Genomic DNA, 25,789 nt, shown 5'->3' with positions numbered 1-25,789 from the left:
CGTGACAAACGCGTTCACCTGGAGGCCTGGTAAGTAACGTTACTGCAGCCTCTCCTGCGCGCTGTTATTGAACTCTCTCATTCAACGAAATTACACGCGCCTGCTACCATCAACCAGGGCTCTAGCCGGGCTCAGGCGGCGGATCAGTACACTAATTACACGCGCCTGATATCATCAACCAGGGCTGCAGCTGGGCCTCAAGCGGGAGAACACGCGCCTGCTAACATCAAACAGGCCTGCATCTGGGCCTCAAGCGGGGGAACACGCAAATGAGCGTGTCTGCGGGGACAATTACTGCAGCCTCTCCTACTCGCTGTCACTCAACTCTCTCATTAAACGGATTTACCCGCGGCTGATAACTCTCTCATTCAACGACATTACACGCGCCTGTTAACATCAACCAGGGCTGTAGCCGGGCTCAGGCGGCGGATCACTACACCAATTACACGCGCCTGCTAACATCAACCAGCGTTGCAGATGGGCTTTCTCCGTCCCTATTCAAATGAAACAAAAAATGTTGTCTACCGCGAGATTTTAAAATAAATTGCCCTTGCCAAATACACACATTATACACATTCTATTTCATACCCGGACAACGTCGGGACGGGCTGGTAGTCAGAAATAAACACACACAAATAGAGCTTTGCCCCACTTTGCATTATTTTGCTTCAAAGGGCCAGCCAATGGGCAATACATGAACGTCCCCACACTACCACCCTTGATTTTTGATTGAAAGCCCTATCTACTAACAATGGCAGACAGGGCTTTATTCCATATAATAATGCCTCCTCGAGGCAGGTACTAACACAGTGAATTTTTTTATATTTCTCTTATCTCTTCACACTGTATGCATGCTGCACTGTATCACACACCTACAATGTGGGAAACGTTTAAAAGTATGACTATGTACTTAACAGGCTGGATGGGTGCCCAGCTAGTTTAAAACCTATTCTAGACATCACTGTAAATGTGTGTGGGTGTGCATGTGTGTGTGTGTGTGTGTGTGTGTGTGTGTGTGTGGTGTTAGGCAGCCTGGTAGAATGCCAAAAGCTCCATATCTCATTAGATATGGCACTGCCCTTCTCTCTTTCTAGCACAAAGCAGCACATCAACATTTAGTAAATCTTCGCTTTGATTATGTGTGAGTGGATGAAAAAAATGGAGATGTGAGATGCTGGCAGAAAAGTCCAGGAACACTGTGGGCCTGATTCACAAAGGTAAAGTTACAGTTTGTGTAACTTGACATTCTTTGGGGAATTCACAAAAGTACATTTTAACACTAAATTTATGAGTGCTGACCGCAGCCAGGGAAAAGAACTCCGCACATAAACATTTAGGACAGGCCAATCTTTTTATGTGCTGAGTTTTCCGCCGCCTCGACTGTAGAGTATCCGCATTCAGAAACTTACTATTAAAATGCGGTTTTGTGGATACTGAAAAAGTGTAAATTTGTACCAACGTGTAAGCTTAACTGTGTGAATCAGGCCCAGTATGTTTCATATGAGTTCTCAATGGTTCTCCTCCGCACTACCTGAACTGCTACTACATGGAGACAGGGACAGACAATGCAAGCTGCAGTCTTTTTGTTATACTCTTGTGATACCAGCTTGGAAAAAACCTCTCTTTATCAGTGGTGGGCTATCCACAATATGATGGGTTACTGTAACATTTGCTCAGGTATGCTACCAGTCCACATACATACATTCAAGGAATCTGAATGCATACTGGATTGAGAGTGAATAATGCTAATCATAAAGTGGGAGATGCTTACCATGTTTATTTCTAAAAATAAATAACATAGAATCTGAATTGGAAAAACAGATGCTTAAATATATGTTGGAGAGTTAACGTCCTATGCTGTTTCACAATGCTTCAGTCCAGCCTTGCTCCATTGTATTGTAGCATTTTATTATGCTTTCGTACCCCATAATAAGGCCTCAGACTGTTTGATCATTGGGCGCCATCACTACTCAGTGTGTTGTGTATGGCTGGTAATTTGTGTGGTTTATATGGTAAATATTTTGTTGTCCTTGAATGAGGTTCCCAGGTGTGCTCCAATCATGTTGCAGCAGACTTGTAGCTGTGCATTTACATGGCAAGAAATAAAGACATGGTAAGGTAATCACATTTCATTTAGCATCCTTCCTTCTAATGTCAAAACATTTGTGTGTGCAGGAGAGGTATCCCTAAGATTTTGCTTGCTGACAAGGTCTGAATTTGTAGTATTTTCTAAGAGAGAATGCAATCCAAAGCAATCACCAGACACCACACATGCTTCTTTATCCGCACAGAAGAGTTGATGCTGCAGCCATAAAACAACAAGGGACCCTAGTTAATCAGATGCAAACACACATGTAGGGTGTGTGGCCTCGCCTATATTTACTTGTATCTATGCGTTCTGAGGGAGATGCATGGAGAAAGGGTAGGAGACAGTGGGAATGGTGAAAGTGATACAATTGTTATGGTTAGAAGAGAAAAAAGCAGGTTCCATGGGAAGCTGGGATGGTGGTAAGAGGTTAGTAAGAGAGGCAAGTTATGGTGAGGAGGGTTCTAAACCCCCACCCTGCATATTGTCAAAGGACGAAGTAAGCCCTTACTTGGACAGAAAAGCCAACGGATCACTTTTATTTTATATGGGAGCATAGTGGAAGGGATTTCTCAAAGGGAAAAATGTTTTTACACACTGAGGACAAAAAGAAAAAAAAAAAATTCTCAGTGAGTTTCACTGTGGCTATGATGAGTTCCTCACAGGGGGGATAGGAGTTGACCGGTGATGCCACACTACTTGCCCAGTGCTACGTCTGGAAAGCTGTATCTAACGCAGCATTGCAGGTGTAGTTCTGGGAATGTTTGTAAACAATCCTAAGCATGTTCAGGCGTAGATGTAAATCTCCGCCCCTAATTTTTCAGTTTTTTGTGTGTGAATAGGGCTCCACATTTTGGTAGTGAGGATGTTTTCTCTTTTAGCGTCCCTCAATTAATCATCCCTTGGAAACAATTAGAAGTCTGCTCCTTATTCAAGTCCATTTCTTTTTCTTCAGGGAAACACATTAAGATTGGAATCTCTCACAGTCCCTTCCCTTGTTTCAGAAACCTGGTGTCAAGAACAACTGTATTGCTGTCACTTCTTGGAAGTGTATATCTTGCTGAATGGGACCGATGTCCTAGTGTTTGCTTTCCTCTAAACAAAATGTGACCAGATTTTGAGACGCAAAAATCAGGACAGACCCGACAGAGAAGTAGGACTAAAAGCTGACAATCATCGAGGTTTAGATAGATATATAGATAAACAACTTGCTGCAGTGACTTTTAAACACCATTCTCACACTCTTGTTCTTTTGACCTCTTGGTTTACAAGGATATATGTACATAACAGCTGTAGCAGGGCCTCTGCCCTGCGACCCCCTGCCCTCCTCCACCACCCACTCTGTCTCCCCTCTCCTGGGCACATGCTGATGACCTGCTTCTGTGCTACCTAAAAGAACAAGGGCTGGCAAAGCCAATAGGTCTCACCTACGAAACTAGAGCAATTGCTTTTGTCAATGTTTTTCCTTATGTTGTACTGCAATGTGGTTGCCGTGCAGCATGGTTGAAAGTAAAAAATTTAAAAATCACTATAACACAGCCAGTACTGGCTGATTCATATTGCCTTTTTGACGCTGGTGGGAGGACAGGGAGGAAGGCAACACGTAGTACGATGGAGGGATATATATATAAACAAAGGCTGTGGTGGAAAAGCACTATGATGTGGCTAGGTGTGTCCACGTCATAGTGCTTTTTATTGGCAGGCGGGGCAAGTAGTGACAGACAATAAAAAGAGAGATGGCGAGTCGGGGCAAGCAACATTTTGTGAGGGATAGTTGGTGGGTGCTAGTAACACAGACAAAGGAGGGCAAGTGGGGGCAAGCAACATAAATAAGGCAGGACGTTCAGGTGGGGGCATGTAGCATGGACAAGAGTGGGAGGGAAGGTAGCGGCAAGCAAAATGGAAGAGAGAGTAATACATGGGGAGACATGTAGACAAGGGATCCAGCTGAAAAAGACTCACTAGCGAAAAAAGTGGAGCCTAAGAAAGGAGCAGTGGAAGAACTCAAGTAATGCATCCATGCGCCAGTGGAAGGACAAAAAACATGAAGAGAATGGAGGCCAACAGCACCTGATCAATAAGAAGCAAGCAACGGAGAGTGACGGTGAAGCCAACCAATGGGAAGCAATGGGTGCCCTCTAAGCCCACTGATAGAAAACAAAAGGTCTCAAAGCTGACTAGGTGAGACCTACAAAAATAAATCACTTAAACTGTTTCAGACCTTAGCAGTGCCCTTGGAAACGCAAGCATACATTTCAATTCTGATTTGCTATGGCCAAAATACTAGGATATGCACTTAAAATTGAGAAAAGTATCAAGAAGCCAGTGAGTCCACTGAAAACCAGTACTGTCCGAGTATATCCGGATGTCTGGTCACCCTCCGTAAACCTATCATGCAGGACGTGGTTTGCAGCTGGTGTTTCCTATTTTTAAGCTCTTGTCTGTGAACACATATCCCCCCCAATGCGCATGCCTATGTATGCCACACATGCATGCCTATGTATGTCACACCTGAATGCCTATGTATGTCAAACATGCACACACAAATATATTTCAAGCATGTGCACTGTCATACATGTATTTTTTTAGTGTTCCACGTTTGCACAAAGTACAGCAGCCTCCTAAATAAACACATATCCCAAATATTCGTGCACTCGTTGTACAGTAAAATCATGCTCTCATCTGGACTATTTTGGTTTGGAGCTGACCTTAGGTTTACGGAGCATATTAAGAGACTCACAGGCGTCTGCTTCGGGACTCTCAAGTCCTTAGGCAGATTCTTTCCCTTGCCCCCTCAGCTGGCCAAGGAGATGGTCGCTCGGGCTCTCATCCTATCCCGCCTGGATTATGCCAATGCGCTCTTTCTTGGCATCCCGGCATACCTGGTTAATAAGCTTCAACTTATCCAGAATGCTGTGGCCAGACTCCTTCTTGGCATTTCTAGGAGAACCAGTATAAGATCACAAATGTGCACTCTCCACTGGCTGCCGGTGACCCAAAGGGTACAGTTTAAGGCTCTTGTCCTAGCACACAGAGCCCTACACGACTCTGGCCCCTCCTATATTAGGAAAAGAGTGGCCTTCTACATTCCCCGACGACCCCTAAGGTCGGCTGCCCATCGACTGATGGTAACCCCTCATTTCCGTCGAGCCAGGATGGGCAGCCAGTCCCTTTCGGTTAAAGTATCCATCCTATGAAATGCCCTCCCTATAGCGCTGCGCCACATTCAGGTCTTAAGATGCTTCATGAAGCTCCTCAAAACTCACCTTTTTAAGCAGGCCTACTAATTCACTTTTCTCGCCATCTGTCTTATTCCGTATCGCGCCAGGATACTCAAGAGTAGTCGTGCGCGTTATAAATCACCCTACAACATAACATAACTATTTGGGGATCTTTCTATACCTCTTCTCGGATTTCCAGGGCAAGCATAAAAACACAGCTACTTCCGGGAAGCACAGAAAAAAGGCCTTTATAAATTAAAACCCATGCATTGTGCTGAATTTTACTGGGACATCAACCGTGGTCACATTCTCTCATTGAAACCAGGCGTGCTACAGCAGCAGTTGCTACAGTCAGAGGCACTTCAGTTTGCACCACATTTCTGAGCGTTGCCTTTACCATGCTGTGACCCTGAAGCTGCCTCCCATCAGCTGGACACAATGAGCTAGTCTCTTTCACGGTATGCTATATCCATGACAAGACATGTTAGAAGAGAAATACTGGTGGAAAATTCACCAATGTCCTGAGGGATTTCTGCCAACAACTGCCCCCATATGAAGACCTCTTAATATGCCAGGATAAGATTCTCTGGGTGAGGATTTCCGAACATGTTAAATTCACTATATATACTTTTTACTGAAAATTTCGAAGGCATTATCCTTGCCATTCATGGCAAATCTGCCACCCTTTGTGTGACAGACTTTCAGACGTTAAGTGCACTACATATGATGGTGGATAACCTCGTCTAAATTGAGTGATTTATCCACCACCATTTTTGGTGAAGTTACCTGTTCACACTAGGAGGTCAGACGGTGAAGCTAGAAGAGTTCTTGTTGGCAGAACCTTCATCTAAATTGAATAAGGCATGTAGACCCACAGAGGCGCAGGCTGTGAATTTGCTTCTTCCTAGTAGATTCTTCTAAAAACCCTGTTAGACCTGGCACCATTGGCGTGGGTCTAACTTACATTTTTTCTGTTGCCTCATGTGTTTTTGCTGGTGTTAGATGCTTTGGGCACTGTGCCACTGCTGTCCAGTTCCACAGTGTGAGTGCTCCCTACTGTGAATATATGTATTAATTGGTGATTCCATGATTGACTATTTGGTTTACTTGTCAGACCCTTGTACAGTGCACTGAGTGTGCCCAGGGCGTGTAATTCCAAATGCTGCTAGTGGGCTTGCAGCACTGGTTGTGCCACCCACAGAAGCGGCCTTGCAAAACATGTCTAAGGTCTGCCATTGCAGAGCCTGCGTGCAGTCTGGTACGGTCATACTGACTGGGCAAGTGCACCCACTTGCCAGTCCCTAAACCTTTCATTGTCTTCATATTAGTCACCCCTATGGTAGGTCCAAGGGCAGGGTACATTGTAAGTATAAGGTAGGACAAGCCCTGATGTGTGTGGCATGTCCTAATAGTAAATTACAGCAATTTTCGTTTTTCACTATTGCAAGGCTACCTGTTCTCCATAGGCCAGAGTGGTCTGCTAGATTATATGTTTATAATTCTAACAGACTCAGAGAACATGGTAAAAATTCTATTTTAGTATGCCTGGACTCAGAATAATAAAATACATCTTTTAGTGAAGTTTATTTTAATATTCTGTGTTTGCAAATACCACTTTTAGAAAGTAGGTATTTGCTTGCCTAACCTTTCAAGCCTGCCTCTGCTAGGTTGTGTATTCCTTTGTCTGGGTTTGTGAGTGACAGGGCTGGGGGATTCCAGGAGACAGGCTGGGGCAGCTCAGTGGTGAATAGAGAGATCTGCATCTAGATGGGAGGGAGGATTTGCACCTGGGACCTGAATGGGGCTGGGCCTTCCCTCTACAATGCCGGATCCACCCCCTGTGGTGCGTCTGATGTCTCTGCACTGCACACTGAAAGAAGCGAAGGAAGACTGTCACCAAAGTGCTCCAGGACTGTACTTGCCTTCCACAGTGCTGGCTCCACCTGCTGTGGGGCATCTGATGTGCCTGCCCTGTCCTGTGAAAGGAAAGGAGTAGTCTGGTAAACAGAGTGCTTGAGAACTGGTTTGGACTGGGCACAGGCCCCTCTCCCCTCAGAGAACAAAGGATTTTGGGGTATAAGTATTGGGACCCTGATCCCAAGAAATCAGATCACTTCTGGACTTACAAGACGAAACCTCTGCTGAGGAGAGGAACCTGAAGAAACTGAGGAGAGACTATTACCAAGCTGAAGTACTGCTTAGGGGATTGGCCTGCAGTGGTTGCCTGACTGCCAAAGAGAGGAGAAGGAACTTTGTGGACTTTACTTTCAACTTGTGCAAAAATCTCCAAGGGCTGGGAAGAGAGCTTGCCCCTTGACCGAAGTCCCAGGACCAGTGGACTTCACCAGCCTTTGTGAATTGCTGCTGGAAACGCTGTTTCAGTGGCTACAGAGGCAGGGAGCTGTGACCGACTCTCACGACCGGCCCGGTGTCCTGTAGGCACCGCATCAAGCAACGTCCGAATCGAACAATGCAAGCTCTGAGCTCACCGACTCCGTCCTGACGCTATCACCGAGCCGTAGCCTGCACCGCGACGTGCAACGCCTCGCTACACCGACTCGTACTGGTCTGACCGAAGCGGTCCCTGCTGCTGACTCCAGGTCCTGTGACCGCACCGGGGTTGGGCACCGCCTCGCACATTTCGCGACGCACCGCCCGACTCGCACCGCTGTCCGAACTGATCGACGCCAGCTCCCGAACTCCAACTCTGTCGCCGCACCGCAAGCTGCAAGCACCGCATCGAAGCATCGTCTCGCCCTGCAACACACGCCTTGGATCCACCGACTCTGTCAACGGGTGACTGCCTGCACCGCATTGAGGGACAACTCGTCCTACAACGATTCCTTTCTGCACCGCGACGAACACCGTAACCGGCTCGCACATCAGTGCCGTCCGCCTCAAGTAAAAGGTACTGTGACTGAGTCTGTCAACATCTGAATGCGTCCGTACCGACGCGGTCCGCTGGATTTGCTAGACTCTGTGTTATTTCAACAACGCTGTAGCCAGACAGGGCTACCGACTCGCACAGAACCTTGATTTAGGCCTTGTTAACCAGAACTCTTGAAATCTAATAGTACTGTGGATTCTTTTTGTAGTTTATTGGTCTTGTGTTAACTCTATATAAAACATACTTATTTTTGATATACAACCTTGTGTGGTGTCCATTTGTAGTGTTGTCACTGGGTTACTGTGTGCGGTCGGAAATGCTTAACTTACAACGCCTCTGAGATAAAGCCTTGCTGCTCGTGCCAAGCTACCAAGGGTGTGAGCAGGGGTTATTTTAGGAGTGTAATCCCCTTATCCTGACTAGAGGAGAGGGTCTCTATTTGTCACAAGTACCTACGTGTGCCAACTAGAGACCACCAATTTAAAAAAAAAAACCTTCTATAAAACAGCTCTTCAAAGGTTGGATTTGTGGCAATTTTTTTGTTTTTAAATGCTTCATTGATAACAGGTGTGGGACACTCAGTGAGGTACTGCATGGCTCCAGGGTTATCCATTTTAAATATAGAGATTGTGTGGCTCCCCGTTTGAAGTGGGCAGGGGCGACATTTTATTTTTGTAAATTCACACTAAGCTTTTCTCATAATTATGCGCCATTCGTGGATAAAAAAAATCCAGTGAACTTGCATTATAACAAAATGCGAGTGTCTGTTGTTTGCAGTGCTTTTTACCTTTTTTTTTTTAGCATAATGCGTTCTCACATACAAAATTGACAGAAGGATGTATTTATTGAACTAAATTTTGCATAATTACGTGAAAGCAAATATCTTGAATTTTACAAACCCTAGCCTTACACTCCATCGTCTTAGGAAATGCCTTGCTGTACAGTCTCGAGCTCCTTGTTTGCTTTGGTGCTGAAGAGTTGTTCCTTCGGCCGGGGAGATTACAGGTTTTATGGGTGGAGATGCAGGAAGGATGTGGCAGCTTTTCACTGAGATTAGGGTGGGGCTTAGCTAGGCATCTAGAGGAAGTATTGCAGAGTTTGGAAGACTGGAGACAGCAGCCTCTGTCTTGGCAGCCTGTGAAATTGGAGAAAGCAAATATTCTTAGGGGTCTGTGTGAGGTTTTGAGGGAGTGCTGTTTTTGCAGAGGTGATTGATGGCTGATCCTGTCAGGAATCTGCATGTGAGACTGGAATATACAATGAAATCCTAGTTCTTATATGAAGTAGGACAACTCAAGGTGCCCTGGCCATGTTATTTTTTCAGTACACGTCACCCGGGGCTGGTCACTGTGTTCAGACCTCTTCACAGCCACTAGATGCAGGTTGGACTCCTTTAAAGTTTCCTCTTATCGTCTGTCTTTTGAACACACAAAACAGTCTTTCCTTTTCTACTTGTGAAGACACAAAACATTCTTTCCTAATCTACTTCTCACACATGAAAACATAGAAGTTCCCTATAGACAGGCTTCCGATAGGTGGGGTATAGTAAGTAATACAAAATCCTTCAGTAGGAAAGCCAGGTGCTAAATACCTGGTCCAACTGATGAGCTATTCTGCTTTTCATTTATTTTTCTTCTAATGATGATGAACTGTTCTTCAAAAATAGGCTCAACCTCATGCTTTTATAGACGAGCACAGATTCAGCTGCACTCCTAATACGAGTGTGTCTTCCAGATGCAGTTAGAATCTCCCACACTCACTACTTTTAATACAGCCACACTCCTTCACTTACTTCCTGGCACTCGCAATTATTTATACACTCTCTTAAACTCAGATTATCACTCAATTTCACTCTCATTGATGCCCTCAAACACATTCATGCACACTCTCACTCAATCATTCGCAAACACACGCACAAACACATAAACACACACATGCACAGAGAAACAACTTTTTTTTACTTACCTTGCTTCCTTTGCTGGCAACTTTGAGGCTCCAGGCCAACAGCACAGCCGGAATCTGGTGCTGGACATTGGAATCTGATAGAGCCAGATCGAGCAGCAGGGACATGTTTGAAAAGGGGAAGATCCACCCCATTCCCTCTCACAGCTTCTTGATAGGACTGGAAGTGCATCTCTATCAGAAGGTGGGATAGTGCGGGGGCCTTGCGCCTGCTGCACTGTGTGGCTTCTCGTTGGCCTCAGGGGTGCACTGATGTGTGCCCCGACAGCCACATTTGACCAGATATACTGTGCTGCATGATAAATGTGCAGTATGTCAGCTAAATAAACTTTTTTGTGTTTGTGTGAGAAGATCATCACCAATTTTTATATGGGGCAGAGATCCTCAGCTTGAGTAGTTTTTTAGATTGTGACAAGGCGGAAGGACTGTGGGGCATATTATCAAGGGGGGGTGATAGGAAATTATCGTCGCTTTAGCAGGCGTTTTCGGCCGCTAAGCGGCGATAATTCTATCGCCCTATTAGCAAGCTGTCGCGACAGCTTGTAGGCGATAGCGAGCAGTTTGGGTCCCGCTTTGCATGTCAGAGATATTTATCGCTAATGACATGCAATGTGGGTGTACCCAACCTGTTAGCGACTGAAAACAGTCGCTGACATCGCTATCGCCTATTGCCAACACAGGCGTAGCGATGGAAATATTCACGCTAAGCGCGAAAATCTCCCAAAACTAACGCCGGCTCAGACCAGTTCTTAGCCATTATATCCAATGGGAGGTGGATATAACGGTTAAGACCCTGTTAGCGATAATGCGTGAATTTCACTGTATTCTCAGCAATATTCACGGATTTTGCCACTATCGATAAAATCCGGTGATGCCCGGCGATAAAAAATTACCGCTAAGCCTACTTAGCGATAAATATCGCTATTTGTTGATAATATGCCCCTGTGTTTGTAAAACGTGTTATTCTTATCGAAATATGCCATGGCCCAGATATCCGAATGGAAACCAACTTTGTATATTGGTCCTCAGCAGTTTGTACGTACCCTGAGGTTCTGAAATACAGTGTTAAAATTAGAATAAGCTAAAATTGACAATCTATGTAAAGATGAAATCATTAAAAAGGAACTCCACCACAGGGCATAGGCGCTAAGAAATCAGCTTTCGGATATGGCAAATTAATTAAAGATAAATAATTTAATAAAGTACCGTACCTATAGCCTTTCAAAGAAAGAAATAATAGAGTTAGGTGTGGTGGTCTCGAGAGAAAAAGTGTTACGTTATTTGCGTTTAAAGACTTTAAACTCAATTTTGCACGAATCGTGGGAAAATAAGACTTCTTTATTATATTTATAATTTCAAACCAGCAAATGTGCAGCACACTACTAACATTTACAATTGGGCTACATCCCCATTATGCACACCCTTATGGTATGTATCTGTTTAAGAACCTCAATGGGTGTGTGGCTGCGGTTTGCAAAAGCAGTGCTCTAAAGTTCATATTGAATTATAGACTTTATAGTGCTTCTATTTTTTAGCTCTGCAACACACATTTTTAATACCCATTTTTGTTTTTTTAAATATAATGTAATATCTAGATTGCTAGCTGTGAAATCTTTATTTTCAGTGCAGTATGTGGATGTTACTTGTGCACCTTCTAAATTTGCAATGGCTTTACATGATTTAAAATTTAGAATGGGTATATATTGAAATGTGTTTAATGATCTGTTTGTGTTTATTGTTTAAGAGACAAAGGTTTTAAACAGTCAACGTGTTTATTATACAATAAATGCAGCCCACCTTAATGAAGCTGGACAGTGCAATGTCCTTTCCTGTCAATCACTCTCAAGGTGTGTATGGGGGGGGGGGGCATTGGTTTTGTTTTTCAAAAACAAACTCCCACTTTGAGATTTTGTTTTTCAAATGCAAAAAAATGTTAACAGTTCAGTGGATGGCAGTCAAAACTGTCGGCTGCCAGCCACTTACCTTTATGTGCCTTGAAAGAAACGGCAGAGACAGTGTTTTTATTCAAGGTACAGAGATGACTGCTGGACCAGTGGACATCTCTAAATTTGGCGAATGATAGTTCATCATGATGGCGGAGGTCATGTCCTCTTCCAACCTGGCAAAGGGAGTCAGGTCCATCAAACTTAAAATCAGGCCCATAATGCTTACATGGGTGTGAGCCACCAAACAGCAGAGTGACTGTTCTTGCCTCTACTGTCAACAGAGAAAACAACTAATCCTTTAACAAAATCCAGGCACCAACTGAACAATCAATAGAGCCTTTCTTGACTTTTAATAAAGACCTGATGGACATTATTATATTTAGTTCGGGAGGTATACCGTCAAACTGCTTGGAAACACCATCTGACACTGGAGACACCAGAGTATCTGTGCTCACCCTAGCCCACGGAGTCTGGCAATTCAGAATTCTTTCTCAGGGACTAAGGCAAGTTCCTGTAACCATTTTCCTCACAAAAGTTGTTAAAAAGTACCAATCCATGATCCTTATTGCACCAATTTGCCTAAAAACTTTTAGTGAGAGCCATGACTCTTAAAAATGAAGTCAGGTTGTAAAATAAAATATTCCGACCGAGTGTCTCAAGTTGTGGAAGCTGATAGACAGAGATTGAGTTAACATGGACTGCCAGAAGTACTGGATATTTTTGGGGAAGAAATAACGGCGGTCTACAAAATTTGTGTACTCCAGGACGTGGAGGCACTTTGCAGGTTGGTGTACTTTGTGGGATCCACAATCATTGGATCAGCCTACAGTCTTTCAGTGTCCTCCATCCTGGCCTCAATAAAGGCATTGTTAATAACTTCCTGGCAGCTTTGCCTGTATTCCTGTGTACCCATGAGCCAAACTCCTTTTTTCCAGTTGTTCCTTATTAAACTTTTTTAGGTGGCTGCAGAATACTTTCGAACAAATAACTTTTTAACCGTCCATTTGGGATTTACATTTGGTGGTAAAGTTCTCCATTCTGCTCTTCTTTCTTGTTCTCTCATTCTAGTGGCAATTACCTCTGACAGAATAGTAGTGAATTGTAAAGTGCTGTCTTCAAAATAGCCTTGCACCCTGTTGTTGCCTTACAAAGTGGTGTTGGGAGTGCAATACAAGTTTTTTCCTAAGATGATTTCTGAATTTCATAGCTCTGATAAAGTATTAGTGCTCAATTTCTGTCTCCTTCCTCATGTCCTAAAATATTGGAAATGTTGCACAGGTTGGACTGTGGAGGAACGCACAGCTTTTATGTGGAGTGGTCCAAGTAATGCAGGATGGACAAACAACTTTTTAACAAGTCTTCGGTCCTGAAGAAAGGGAAAGCTGTGCTAAAAGTCAGCCTTTCGAGATGGTCAGCTCTGTGTATTAAATTCAGTTATATGTTGACAAAGATGGAGCCACCTGCAAGTGGCAATGCTCATTCAGAGAGGAGCAAAGCAGCAACATCTGGGCTTTTTAGACTAGTCCCAACTTTAGATGCCTGATAAGCAGTCACTTGGGTGTCCATTCATATTTGTCAAAATATTACTGCCTTGAATGTGAGAATCGATGTACAGATTGATAGAGCACACATTAAAGAATTGTTGGTTTAAAACATGGTTATGATCCTCAGTCCCACCTCTTGCACTGCTGCTGCTTTGTGAGTATGATGGTTTTCTGGATAGATATTTACATTTGAAGGAAAAGTCACTTAATTTTGGTAACATTCTTTCTGGTGGGTATTTGAACTTGTCACATATTCCTCATCACTCATGTTCACCCCATCTCTTCTGAAGTTGTTAACAATGTTGGTAATGTTTTTTCTGTTTGTATCACTTTAATTGTTTTTGTCCTGGCATTTGTGTTGTGGAAAAACGATCGGAACCAATAGCCCCAGTTTGTGTGTCATCTACAAAGAGTTGTGGGGACATTTCCAGTAATTGTGCTCAGTGTCTAAAGTTGCTTTGGGTGCACTTGGTATCTGTGGGTGGTAGCAATGCAAATATTTTGGATCCATGCTGATGCCTAGGGACATTTTTAACACGATGAACAACTGTCCATCAAATAACATTGCAAAAAGAAAGTACATTTTCCTTTGTCACAAGACATTATATTAATCAGTGTTTCTGATGTTGGAAGTGAAATTAAATTAAATGGTGATTTGTGACCATAAGTTGATTGCGAGAGATAATTAGAGTTATTACTAGACTATCGGTTTTTCAAGCATGTCTGATGTGCTTTGAGTTGAATGAGTACAAATGTAAAATGTTATTCATTTTGTCTTCATTTTGTCTTCTAGAATGGTACTAGTACAAAATAGCGGGAGCTGTATGTTTTTGGGTGAAAATTCACACCTGCTGAGGTTGTTCACTGTTGTGGTCTTCGTCGGAAATCTCATGCCTATCATTTCACAGGTGAGTGGAAGATGAGAATATGATCATCTTTGTCTGTGAGCGATGTTATTAGGGACTACTACCTTTCACCACTACATCTCTTTCTCATGTGTTTGTTTGAGCGAGTCGTAACTCATAAGATTTTGTTGGCGTTCTTCTAAGAACAAAACAGATATTTTTCTCCTCTTTGTTTTCTAAGTTAAACCAGATGCAAGCAGTGCATTAAGCAAAGATGTGTTCAGGTGGTAATTTGGTATTTTGTAAAAGGTACGCTAAAGCCAGCAAAAATGAAGTCAGGAAAACAGGAGGCAAAAAGTCAGGTGTAACTACTCTAAGGATGCCAGGTCTAACAAGCGGATTTACTCATCAACTGGTTTCACCAACGGGATTTAAGGAGATGCCATCTGCCAAAAGTGTCTCTAGGGCATTTTCCAATTTGATAGAGGAGTTCCGTGAGGTTAACACAAATAAGCTGGGGTGTCTTAAAGATAATCTTCATCTGATAAGACTCAAATACAATGTACAACCCAATGTGTCTAAGGTGAGGAACATTCCTTTACTAGTGAGGAACGGTACGAGAAAGGAATTGGACAAGATAATTGATAATGGCATAATGCAGGAGGTGGAGGCTTTGGAGTGGTTGGCCCCAGTATTAATGGCCCAGAAGGCCAATTGTGATGCCAGGCTTTGTGTGGACATTAAAGAACTCAACAAAGCAGTGGTGGTTGATCACTATTCACTGCCGAACATCATTGAAATGTTGTTTTCTCTTAATGGTGACAAACACTTTTCCTCACTTGACCTTACACCATCAGATAAAGTTGCATCCCTCATCACAGGAATTGACTACCTTTATTATGACCTTCAGCATCTTAAAATGTTGAGGATACTCTTTGGGCTGATATCGGCCACCTCAGTGTTTAATAGGGCTATGGAGATGATCTTTAAGGTGATTGAAGGTGTGAAGGTCTACCAGGATGATGTGTTGGTGTTTAGGGCTCACCTTGATGAACACAATGGTAGACAACAGGAGGTACTGGAAAGATTAAATGATAGAGGACTGACATTAAACTCAGAAAAATATAGGTTTAGTGTAAGTGAAATTGAATATTTAGGTCACTTGGCAATCACATCTGGTATCAGACCTAAAACTGAATTGTTGGAATCCATTGTACATCTCAGAATAAAGAGAAGCTAGTAACATCTCTTGGCATGGCTGAGTTTTATAAAAAGTTTGTGCCACAGTTTGCAGAGAAAACAGAACATATGAGAAACTTCCTGATGAAAGGCATGGAGTTTTTTTCGTGACGGTTGTGCAAGAAGGAATTTGAAAGTGTGATATCATGCTTAGGTACAGCTCTGAATTTAGGAAGTTATGAGCGCAAGGATGAATGATGCCAGTTCAAAAGGAATGGGAGCTGTCCTTATGCAATAACCAAATGGGCAGGACAGGACCATATTGTTTGTATCAAGAGGGTTGAGAGGAGCGGAGCTCAACTACTCAGTGATTGAGAAAGAGGCATTGGGAGTCTTCTGGGAGGTAAGAAAGTTAAAGACATTTGTCTGGGGGCCCACGTTTGAGAATAAGACAGATTACAATTCTCTCAGAGACGTATTCTCGTAGAAGGACATGGAATTTGTGTCCCATAGGACTCACACGTGTGTGGTTGCCCTCCAAGAATTAGAATTTGACATATCATATGTACGTGGTGCCAACAATTATTGGCAGACTACTTTTCAAGGATGTGTGACACCAAGGATGAGGTTCCAGAGGAGGGAGATTTATTTGGTAGAGAGGAGTGTACAGAGGAAGTGAATGTTTGTTTAATTACTGATGAGATTATACTGGAAGAAGAGTGGAGGAAAGAATTAATGGAGGACATGGTGTTGTAGAAGATCATTAGGATGATTTCTAGTGGCTGGTGTGGTAAGAATGAGTGTGAAGAAGATCTCAAAGAATTTTGGCAAGTGAAGCATGATTTGGTTGTTGTTAAAGGTTTGTTGAAGAGAGGAAGTAAACTGGCACCCCCTAACAATTTTAGGCAGAAATTGGTGATTAGTGAGCAAGCCAGTCATATGGGGCTATCCAAATTTAAAGATAAGGTCAGAGAGGTGTATTGGTGTTTGGCGATGGACTTGATGATCGAGAGAGAGGTGAGGAAATACATAGAGTGTGTGCGCAGTGATAGGGTGTTAAACAGCAGGACACACCCACCCATGGTTCTAAGAGAACAGGCCTCTGGCCTGTGGGTGGATATTGCGTTGGACATTCTTAGTCCTGTCAAGATGAAAATGTGTGATAGGTATGTCTTGGTGTCCATTGACATGTACTCACGTTGGCATGAAATCTAGATTGTGAACTCTGTGTAGTCTAAGGTGGTGATACATTTGCTGGAAGAGTTATTTGAAAAGGAGCACTTTCCTTCTACGCTCCTTACAGATAATGGAGTGCAGGTGACTTCGGGTATGGTGGAGGAGTTCTGAGGGCAAGAGGTATAAAGCACAAAAAAGCAGCACTGTACCACCCAGAAAGCAATGGTGTTATGGAAAGGTTTATAAAAGTATTGAAGGAGAGTTTGCAACAAGCTGTGGTGAGTGGTGTTAATTGGGAGTGTGAGTTCAGGAAAAAGTTGAGTGAATGTCGCCTCCCGCCACACTCTTCAACAGGTGTGATACCTTTTTCAATCATTCAAGGAAAGGATTCCCAATAGTGATGGGGTTCCTGAGTGTGTGAATGAGAAAAGATTGCAGGTTGATGGTCAAGTAGACAGGTTGGAAGGGCGGAGGGCGAAGGGAAGAGAGAAAATAGTAGGTATGGAAAAAATGTTATGATGAGAGGAAAGCGGTCAAAAGAACAATTGTGCATGTAAGTGATCAGATGAAATAAAATCGACAAGAATGGAGGGTAAAATCTCTAATTTAGCCAGCCCTTGAAAGTCATCATATTGTTTAATAACGCAGTGAAAATGAGTAATCATAGAATGTGGAACCTGAACAGGGTGGCCAAATATCATCAGGTGGAAGGGGAGTCTCTATGTCCTCTTGATACACAATCAGTGGAAAACCACGTGGTGAGACCACAACGCATCTAGAGGGTACCTCTCCGTCTACAAGACTATGTTTGAAAGCATTGGCTATGCCCCTGCATTATAACTGTGTATATTCTTTTTTTGTAATAATGTTAGTTTTAAATTTCATTATTTTGCATAATGTTGGGTGAGGGAGGTGATGTGGTGTTCTGTAGTTGTGCAATGATGCTCAGATGGAATTACTGGTTAGGGGCATTCTGAATCGGATGACTGTTAAATGTGGATGCGGTCTCTGATACTTAGAAGATTTCTGCAACTTATCTGAAGACGTGTGAGCCTTCTTCTCAGGACTTACCAGTGTGTCTCTGTAAACAACATGTTGCTAAAACGTTCTCTATGTGAATGTATTTTTCTTTCTGTTACTATACTACTATATTTCTCTGTCATTGTTTGTCTGTGAATGTACTTTTGTCTGGAAGAAATATTCACTCTAGTGCTTTTTCTTTGAGGTATTTCTGTGTTCAGGTTTCTCTTTAGTCATGAACATCTAGTGGACTTCATCAGGGCAAGGCTACGGTCAAGTATCAATATGGGGGCTGGTGTTCTGAAGGAGGAGAATGTGGCATAGCACTTCACATAGCTGACCAAATCCCACAAAGTCCCACTTACTTTCCAATTGTAAATTTGAGTGTGGCCTTATATCTTAGAGCCTTATTTCTGAGTTACTCTCATTTTAGCCACAAGTGGAGAATTTCCAGCCATTTGAAAAGCTGTTTTTGTCCTGGAAAACTATGATATTGCAGGATAATTTAATGTTTTTATATGGTCTCAGTATAAAGTCAGGGTTTGAAAAGCACATTTTAAAGGTCCTTTGTTTCTAAATTTGAACAGAATCTTTGGACTAACCTGCAAGTGCAACTATGGTACTGCTGCATCTTTTTCTATTCAGATTGATGTTGTCATTCATATAATATGATGCTATCAAATCACACACCCACGCTGAATAGATTTTGTATTTGATGTTGAGGGTCATGGAATCAATAACCGCTATAAACTGGAGTACAGTACATGATTGTACCCTTTAATGCTTTAGGTTCTCAGACTGATTGCCTTGACTTAGCTTTATATGCCAAACTCCATGACATCAGTGCTAATGGTCTCCCATCACCATTCTGTATGTTTTCATCACAACATGTTTTTATACAGTTAGTGTTTCTATTGTTAATTTAGCCACATTCCCATGATAGCTGGAACTAGCCTTTACAACTATTCCTCTAATCACAGTTAATGCCCTCAATCAAAAGGTTTCTCAATGAGTGTATGTCTACCGAAGCAGAAGTGGAGTACGCTCCTTCTCCCACATCACAGCAAAAACCTGGAACAGCCTCTCCACGCACCTTCAGACCATCAATCAATCAATCAATCAATCAGGGGCTTATAAAGCACGCTACTTACCTGTGAGGGTCTCAAGGCACCTTGGGGGGGGGGGGGAGGGGGAGTAAGCAGTTTCCTGATCATTTGAAGAGCCAAGTCTTGAGGTCCTTCCTGAACGTGTGCAGGGTCGGGCAGCATCTGATGTTCACAGAGAGCTCGTTCCAGGTCTTGGCTTTGATGTATGAGAAAGCTCTCCTGCCTGTTCTTTTTCTGTGGATGCGGGGGTTCTCGGCCAGGGCGAGGTCGGCGGAACGGAGTTTCCTCTTGGAAGGATACTCTCTAGTTGAGGTATTTGGGTCCAATGGGGTTTGTAGGCATGGGTGAGGAGTTTGAAGGTGACCCTCTTCTCGGCAGGGAGCCAGTGTAGGTCTCGTAGGTGTTGGGTCATGTGTTTGTGGCATGGTGTCCCGAGGATGAGTCTGGCAGCGGCGTTCTGGATGGCTTGGAGTCTGTGTAGTAGAGTTCTGTTGATGCCGGAGAATAGGGCATTGCCGTAGTCCAGTCTACTGGTTATGAGTGCGTGGGTGACGGTCTTTCTGCAGTCAGGGGTATCCACCTGAAGGTCTTGTGGAGGATGCGCAGCCAGTTGAAAGTGGTGGAGGCGACGGCGCTGATCTGGCGGTTCATGGAGAGGGAGGAGTCGAGATGTTACATAGGTTACATGCATCGTCTGTAGGAGTGGGTGTATTTCCAAGGGTGGAGGGCCACCAGGTGTCACCCCAGGCGGAGGTGTGGGGTCCGAGGATGAGGACCTTGGTCTTCACTAAGTTGAGCTTCAAGCAGCTGTCCTTCATCCAGGGTGCCACATTCTTCATTCCTTCCTGGAAGCAGAGTCTGGTGTCTTCGGGATTCTTCATGAGTGAGAGGATGAGCTGGGTGTCATCGCATATGACACAATGCTGAGTCCCTGCTGTCTAACGATGATGGCGAGGGTGGCCATGTAGATGTTTAAGAGTGTGGGGCTGAGCAATGATCCTTGGGGTACTCGGCAGTTGATGTTGGTGGGTTCGGAGAGGAAAGGAGTCTGATCCTCTGGGTTCTGCTAGAGAGAAAGGATTGGATCCAGTCAAGGGCAGCCTCTTGTATCCCTGCGTCGTTAAGTCTGGCTGTGAGCTTGCGGTGAGAGACAGTGCTGAAGGCTGCGGAGTGGTCTAGAAGGATGAGAGCCGCGGTGTGTCCCTGGTCGAGTAGCATGCGACTGTCGTCAGTGGCGGCAAGGAGAGTGGTCTCTGTGCTGTGGTTGCTGCGGAATTCAGACTGGGAGGCATCCAAGATGGAGTTCTCTTCAATGAAGATGGTAAACTGGGCGTTCATGAGTCTCTCTGTGACTTTAGCTGCGAAGGGGAGGAGAGAGATGGGTTGGTAGTTTTTCAGGTCGGTAGGGTCAGCTGATGGCTTCTTGAGGAGGGGCTTAACCTCTGCCCGCTTCCAGTCATCTGGGAAGATGCCGGACATGAAGGAGGCGTTGATGGTCAGTCCTAGTTCGGGTGCGATGGCGGTGGCGGCCCTGTTGAAAATGTGTGGTGGGCAGGGGTCCGTTGGGGCTCCTGAGTGGGTTTTCTTCATGGTGGTGGTGATGTGTTCAACGGTGCCGGGCTTCCAGCAAGGGCCAGACTGGCTGCCGGGCAGTTGTGTGTGCTGCCGAGCAGGGGGAGGATTTCTCCGTGGTGTGAGCTCATTTCATTGATGGGGACCTGCGTGGGCTTTGAAATAAAAAAAGCTAAACGAATTTTGTTTTGCACACACAGGTCCCCATCAACGAAATGACCCCCCTGCTCGGCAGCACACACAACTGCCCGGTAGCCAGTCTGGCCCTGCTTCCAGGTCATGATGGTTGGCTTGCTGGCGGCGTTGGGGGGGTGTTGTCCATCATTGGTTCGTTGAAGTTGTCGTAGAGGGCCTTGATCTTCAGATGGAAGTATGCACTGAGCTTGTCGCAGAATTCCTGGGAAGGTGTGATGTCTGTGGCTTCGCTGGGAGGTTTAGTGAACTTTTGTATGATGTTGAACAGCTCTTTGGCGTTGGTCGCGTTAGTCTAGACTTTGTTTCTTATGAAGGTTTGCTTGGTGTCTCTTATGCGCTGGTGGTATTCCTTCTGGGCGCTCCTGCGGTTGTTCCATGCTTCTTTGGTTTTCTGGTTTCGCCAGGTTTTCTCTAGGCGTTTGCAGGAGCATCTGGCTTCTTGTAGTTCAGTGATGAACCAGGCGGCCTTCAGGGGGCGTTGCTTGGCGGGGCTGCGGAGGGGTGCTAGCTGAAGCTGATGTTTGTTCCTCCCGCGAAGATAGGGTCACGGGTGTGTCCAGCTTTGTGAGTGGGGGTGTTGACCAGCTGCTTCAGCCCGAGGTTGTCAAGGTTGTCGAGGAGAGTGATAGAGTCGGTGTCATTGCAGTTGTCTAGGTGGAAGTTTAGGTCCCCAAGTAGGATATAGTCCGTGGAGGTGATTGCGTGGGGTGCGGACCATCACCTCACTTTCGAATGGCCCACAAGACCTGGCTGTTTGAATAAACCTCCAGGACCTGCAAGCGCCTCGATACCCTATTGGGTGATTAGCTCCTCTTTATAAATCCTGATAGATTGATTGTGGACCTAATGTTCCAGTCTTGAGCTTTCGGTAATCAACCTGGTGCATTCACTGAACTTTGCTCTTGAGTCATACCAGTTTAATACATTGGATACATTTCTATGAAATAATAATTTGTAATACGCTGGAGTCACTAAAAAATAGAAGGTCTTTTCAAATGTATAGCTTCATGAATCTGAGATTTGAGTCTATTACTGGAATGATAAAAAGGACTGGCCTACTTGAGTTAATTTCTCAGGCATGCACCTTTCTTCCATAACTCTACAATGATCTTTTGTTTTTATTATTTACTTCACATGAAAACCATTTTCCATGCACTTCAGTGAACTTTTCCACGATTTTTCCACGAGACCACTTTGGTCTGACTCATTTAGGTGTAAGTTTAGAAGTGCAGGTAAGTGTGAGGGGAGGACATTTCTAATATTTTTAAACCCCACAGCTACGACGTTATTGATGTTCACCTCATTTGCAAGGCTGTTTACCAGCCATTCCTCGAGAATGCCTATGACCACTCACCTGGGAGTCACTTACAGCTTTCAAAAGCCTATGTTGGGAATGGAATTTCTTTGTATGTAAGTAGTATCATAGGAAATCTATAGCGAGTATGCAGTTATAATTTAGGATTTGATGTCTGCAAAGATGTACATTTTTCACATGTAGGCATGATATGCATTCAGGAGATAGTTTGTAGATCATGTCCATGTTGTCCTTAATGACATGTTGTCATCATCTGGTATCCTAATGTAACAGATAATGTTAGGGGCAGACTATGTTTTAGGAAGCAAAGGCACTGTCAGCATCATGACATATCCATGTGCTCACCTGGCCCCAAAGAGAATTTACTGAAAAAGTTCTGACCACAACTAACATACAATTTTCTTTACTGTGATAAGCAGGATATTACACAAACATCAAACAGTCTGGAAGAAGGCTCTGATGTAACGGCGTACTGGTGGGGCGAATGGACCAAGTGGACAGCCTGCACAAGGACATGTGGTGGAGGAGTCAAGTCACAAGAGAGACACTGCCTGAGGCAAAGGTACTGTCCCTGAGTGCGCCAGACTTACCCTTGAGCTGCATGCAGGGCATTGCAGGCTGAACTGATGTGCATCCTTTGTCTGTGGACCTCAACCTGTTTTATTAGGTGCTCTCATAGATATTTCACACACGATGCACCTTGTGAAGCAGGAATCTGGTTCTCAAAGAATCAGGATATTTAAGAAATCTACAAACTGTTCTTCTGTGATTTAGGCAGATTTCTGCAAGTAAGAAAATTCCCCATGTTTGTGCATGGAAATTATGGCAAAATATGAAGTTTCATGAATATGCTTGAACCTAAAGCAGATAATATACACAAGTAGAGAAACAGCTGGTTTTCTTTTATTCCTTCACAGGGAGTAATCTTCTCCTACATTTTTTTTTAAATAAGACTGTTGGATGTCCATCACACCCATTTTACACAGATGAGATTTTTCCTGCCACTAACTTTAGGCACATAACTAGGTTTGAAAACTATTGTGAAAGTTTGTGACTGTCCCCAATGTCACAGATTTAAGGGTGTTCTGGGTCTTTTTATTTAGCTGCCACCACCTCTACCCTGGAAAACACCCAGGTCTCTTCAATAATCTTAACTTATCACTGTGGAAAACTGCTGTACCATCATATTTATCCCTGTTCTAAATGTCATATGATGCAAATAAGTACCATGGAAATTGCACTTGTGAATTAAATTTTCTGAAAATGTCCTGACCGGTCATCCTCAAAAACACACTAAGATATAGCTGTCAATGTATGTCTTTCATCATCTTTAAGAGATTTTTTTGCCACAAACCATGTACTTTTAAGAATGTTTAACATTTAGTTTGGTATTGTTACTATTGGGGATACTCTCGAAGCCAACAAAGATGCATTTTCTGTGCGATTGTGGTTGTATTTGTAATCCAAAACTGTGTCTGTACTTCCTGTAATCGAAATCCAAGACCATTAGTACATTGATGCATTTCTTCTTCAATTTCAATTAATGTGCTATAAATGCTACAGTTATATTTCGTTTCTGGTGCATGAGGCATAATTCCTGTCTCGAGGGGTTCTTATTGTTCCAATCATTACATGCGTTCAGGGCTGTGTCAATGACCAGGATTTCCCATTTGAACACTGACATCTTCTAAATGTCATGTGTCTGGTCCTTCGTTTTTTGTTTTATCCTTGTGCAACTAGAGTGTTGTCATAGTAAAAAATGAGTATCTGGTCCTTGGGCAAGTGGATTCTTCTAGAATCTCAATATGGTCCCTGGGCTCCTGGATGCTCCATTTGCACCCAGAGGGCCTTTGTGATAAGCATTCAGCATCTGGTTCCAAGGATCTTGGGCTCTGCATGGACACACAGAGTGGCTTCATGATAAAGGTGCAGGATGTGGACCCGAAGGTCTTGAAGTCTGCAGCTGCACATAGAGTAGCATCACGGTAAATATTCACTGTCTCGGGCTCACAGACTGAATTTATATTAAGAATTCTTCAACCTTTTGTTAGCAATTACACTTCAAAGGTATACAGAAACCCTTCCTAGAGAAAACAATTAATCTAACCAATTGGCCATTGCACTTTGCATAGGTATACACAATCCCTCAATGTACAGGATTTGGCAGATGGCCTTTGGGCTTATATACTGTAAATGCGGGCATGGTATAGAATTTGTGTGTAACTCTGACTGGATACAGGGAACCTACAATTGTGCACAGCCAATTGCTTGAATGTAATGATTGGCTTACCATATGTTTATTGGGCATTCATTTTTTTCATGTGCAAACAAAGTTTATTAAAAATAAGACAGGTGGGGATTGACTTGGCATTTGGTCCCCTGACCCCTAAACTCTGTCTGCACGTACTGAATAGTGCACATAATAAGTATTTTCACTGTGGTTCTTCAACCTTACGTTGCTTCTGCGTGTGTCACCCTTACTGTGCAGTATATCTAGTAACCACCAGTTTCTTTACAAAAGAAATCTTTGGTCACTCTATTGCTGCATAAACCATCTGTGCAAGATTCTGGGTAGCCAGTATTGTCGGCACCATGGGACTTGTGTATAGTTTCATATTTGACATTCTTGATTGTCCCTGGAAGATGATCATTGCAGGTGGTTTGCACAGAAACATTTCCTACTGTCTCTGATCTTAATTGCTGAAGATGGAAACTTCTGATGTTCATGAGGAAAGGGTATTTCACAGCTCATATATACAGGCGATGTACGATTGCCCCTGGACTATGACTATTGAACACTGCATGTTTAGACTGCATGTGTAGATTGCAGTGCAACATGTTTTCGGGTTTTTGTCAAGCACATGCTTCTAAACTATACCCTTCATGCTCTGCATTACGCAACTACTAAGACCTTCCCACCTGTCCTGAAAAATCAATGCATCAATAGTACATATAAGTGGTCGTGGCTTTCCCTTTCGCTTGCGGTTTTAATCTTAGAACATCCTCTGATCCCTTGTTGCTATGCACAACTTAACAGCCAGGTTTTAAAGGTAACCTCTATGTTATCTTTTCAGAAGGAAATCTATAAGCGGCCTTGATAATAAAACCTGCTCTGGGACCTCAAAAAGATATCAACTCTGCAAAGTACAGGTAAGAAACAGCTTTTTGTTGTTAACCATATTCTTTGAAGGAGATGCTTGTCCTTACTTTAGCAAGACTGTCAGGATTTCTGGTGGTGCACAGATTTGAAAGAAGATGTTATCATACTGTGTGAGGCTCAAAGCCTCCTTGGCTACAGTACCAATACTATGACACCAAACGTGCCATCAGTGCATCAATTGTTTACAAACATCTTTAAAGCAGTTTTGCTGTGGTTGAAACTCATGTTGGTTAGGTGCTCCTGCGTGAATTTTCTTTGTCATTGATTACTGTGCGATATATACAATTCTGCTAAGTTGCAGAGATACAAAACCGTGGTATCATGTATTTATTATTATGTATTATCATGTGTAGTAGTACTGAAGGTGTTCTGTTGTCCCTCAGACTCGTTCATTTGCACTCACTAAAATCATATTTGGGGTACAGTTCAACAAAAATATATTAACAAACTAGGGGCATATTATCAAGGAACAGGGGAAATTAATGCTAAGGGCGCTTAGCGTGAATTTTGCTAACGCCAGCTATCGCTGGATAATATCGCCTGGTTATCGCGTTATTAACAACGCTAACTGCCTA

The 25,789-nt window shown here is 43.5% G+C and overlaps 1 protein-coding gene across 1 annotated transcript in view; it reads left to right on the top strand.

The window, feature by feature from the left end:
- Positions 1-25,789, top strand: part of ADAMTSL2 (ADAMTS like 2) — a 190,509-nt gene that overhangs the window by 34,461 nt on the left and 130,259 nt on the right. Inside the window, exons 2-4 of the mRNA XM_078641958.1 lie at positions 14,440-14,554; positions 22,474-22,616; positions 25,129-25,204. Of these exons, the coding sequence (XP_078498084.1) occupies positions 14,441-14,554; positions 22,474-22,616; positions 25,129-25,204 (333 nt within the window). The 5' untranslated portion in view covers position 14,440. The remainder of the gene's footprint in view (positions 1-14,439; positions 14,555-22,473; positions 22,617-25,128; positions 25,205-25,789) is intronic.

This window comes from Lissotriton helveticus, chromosome 5_1 (genome assembly GCF_964261635.1).
Source record: "Lissotriton helveticus chromosome 5_1, aLisHel1.1, whole genome shotgun sequence".
NCBI classification, from domain to species: Eukaryota; Metazoa; Chordata; class Amphibia; order Caudata; family Salamandridae; genus Lissotriton; species Lissotriton helveticus.
Note: the sequence above shows the minus strand (reverse complement) of the source record. Positions and strands in the feature narration are given on the sequence as shown.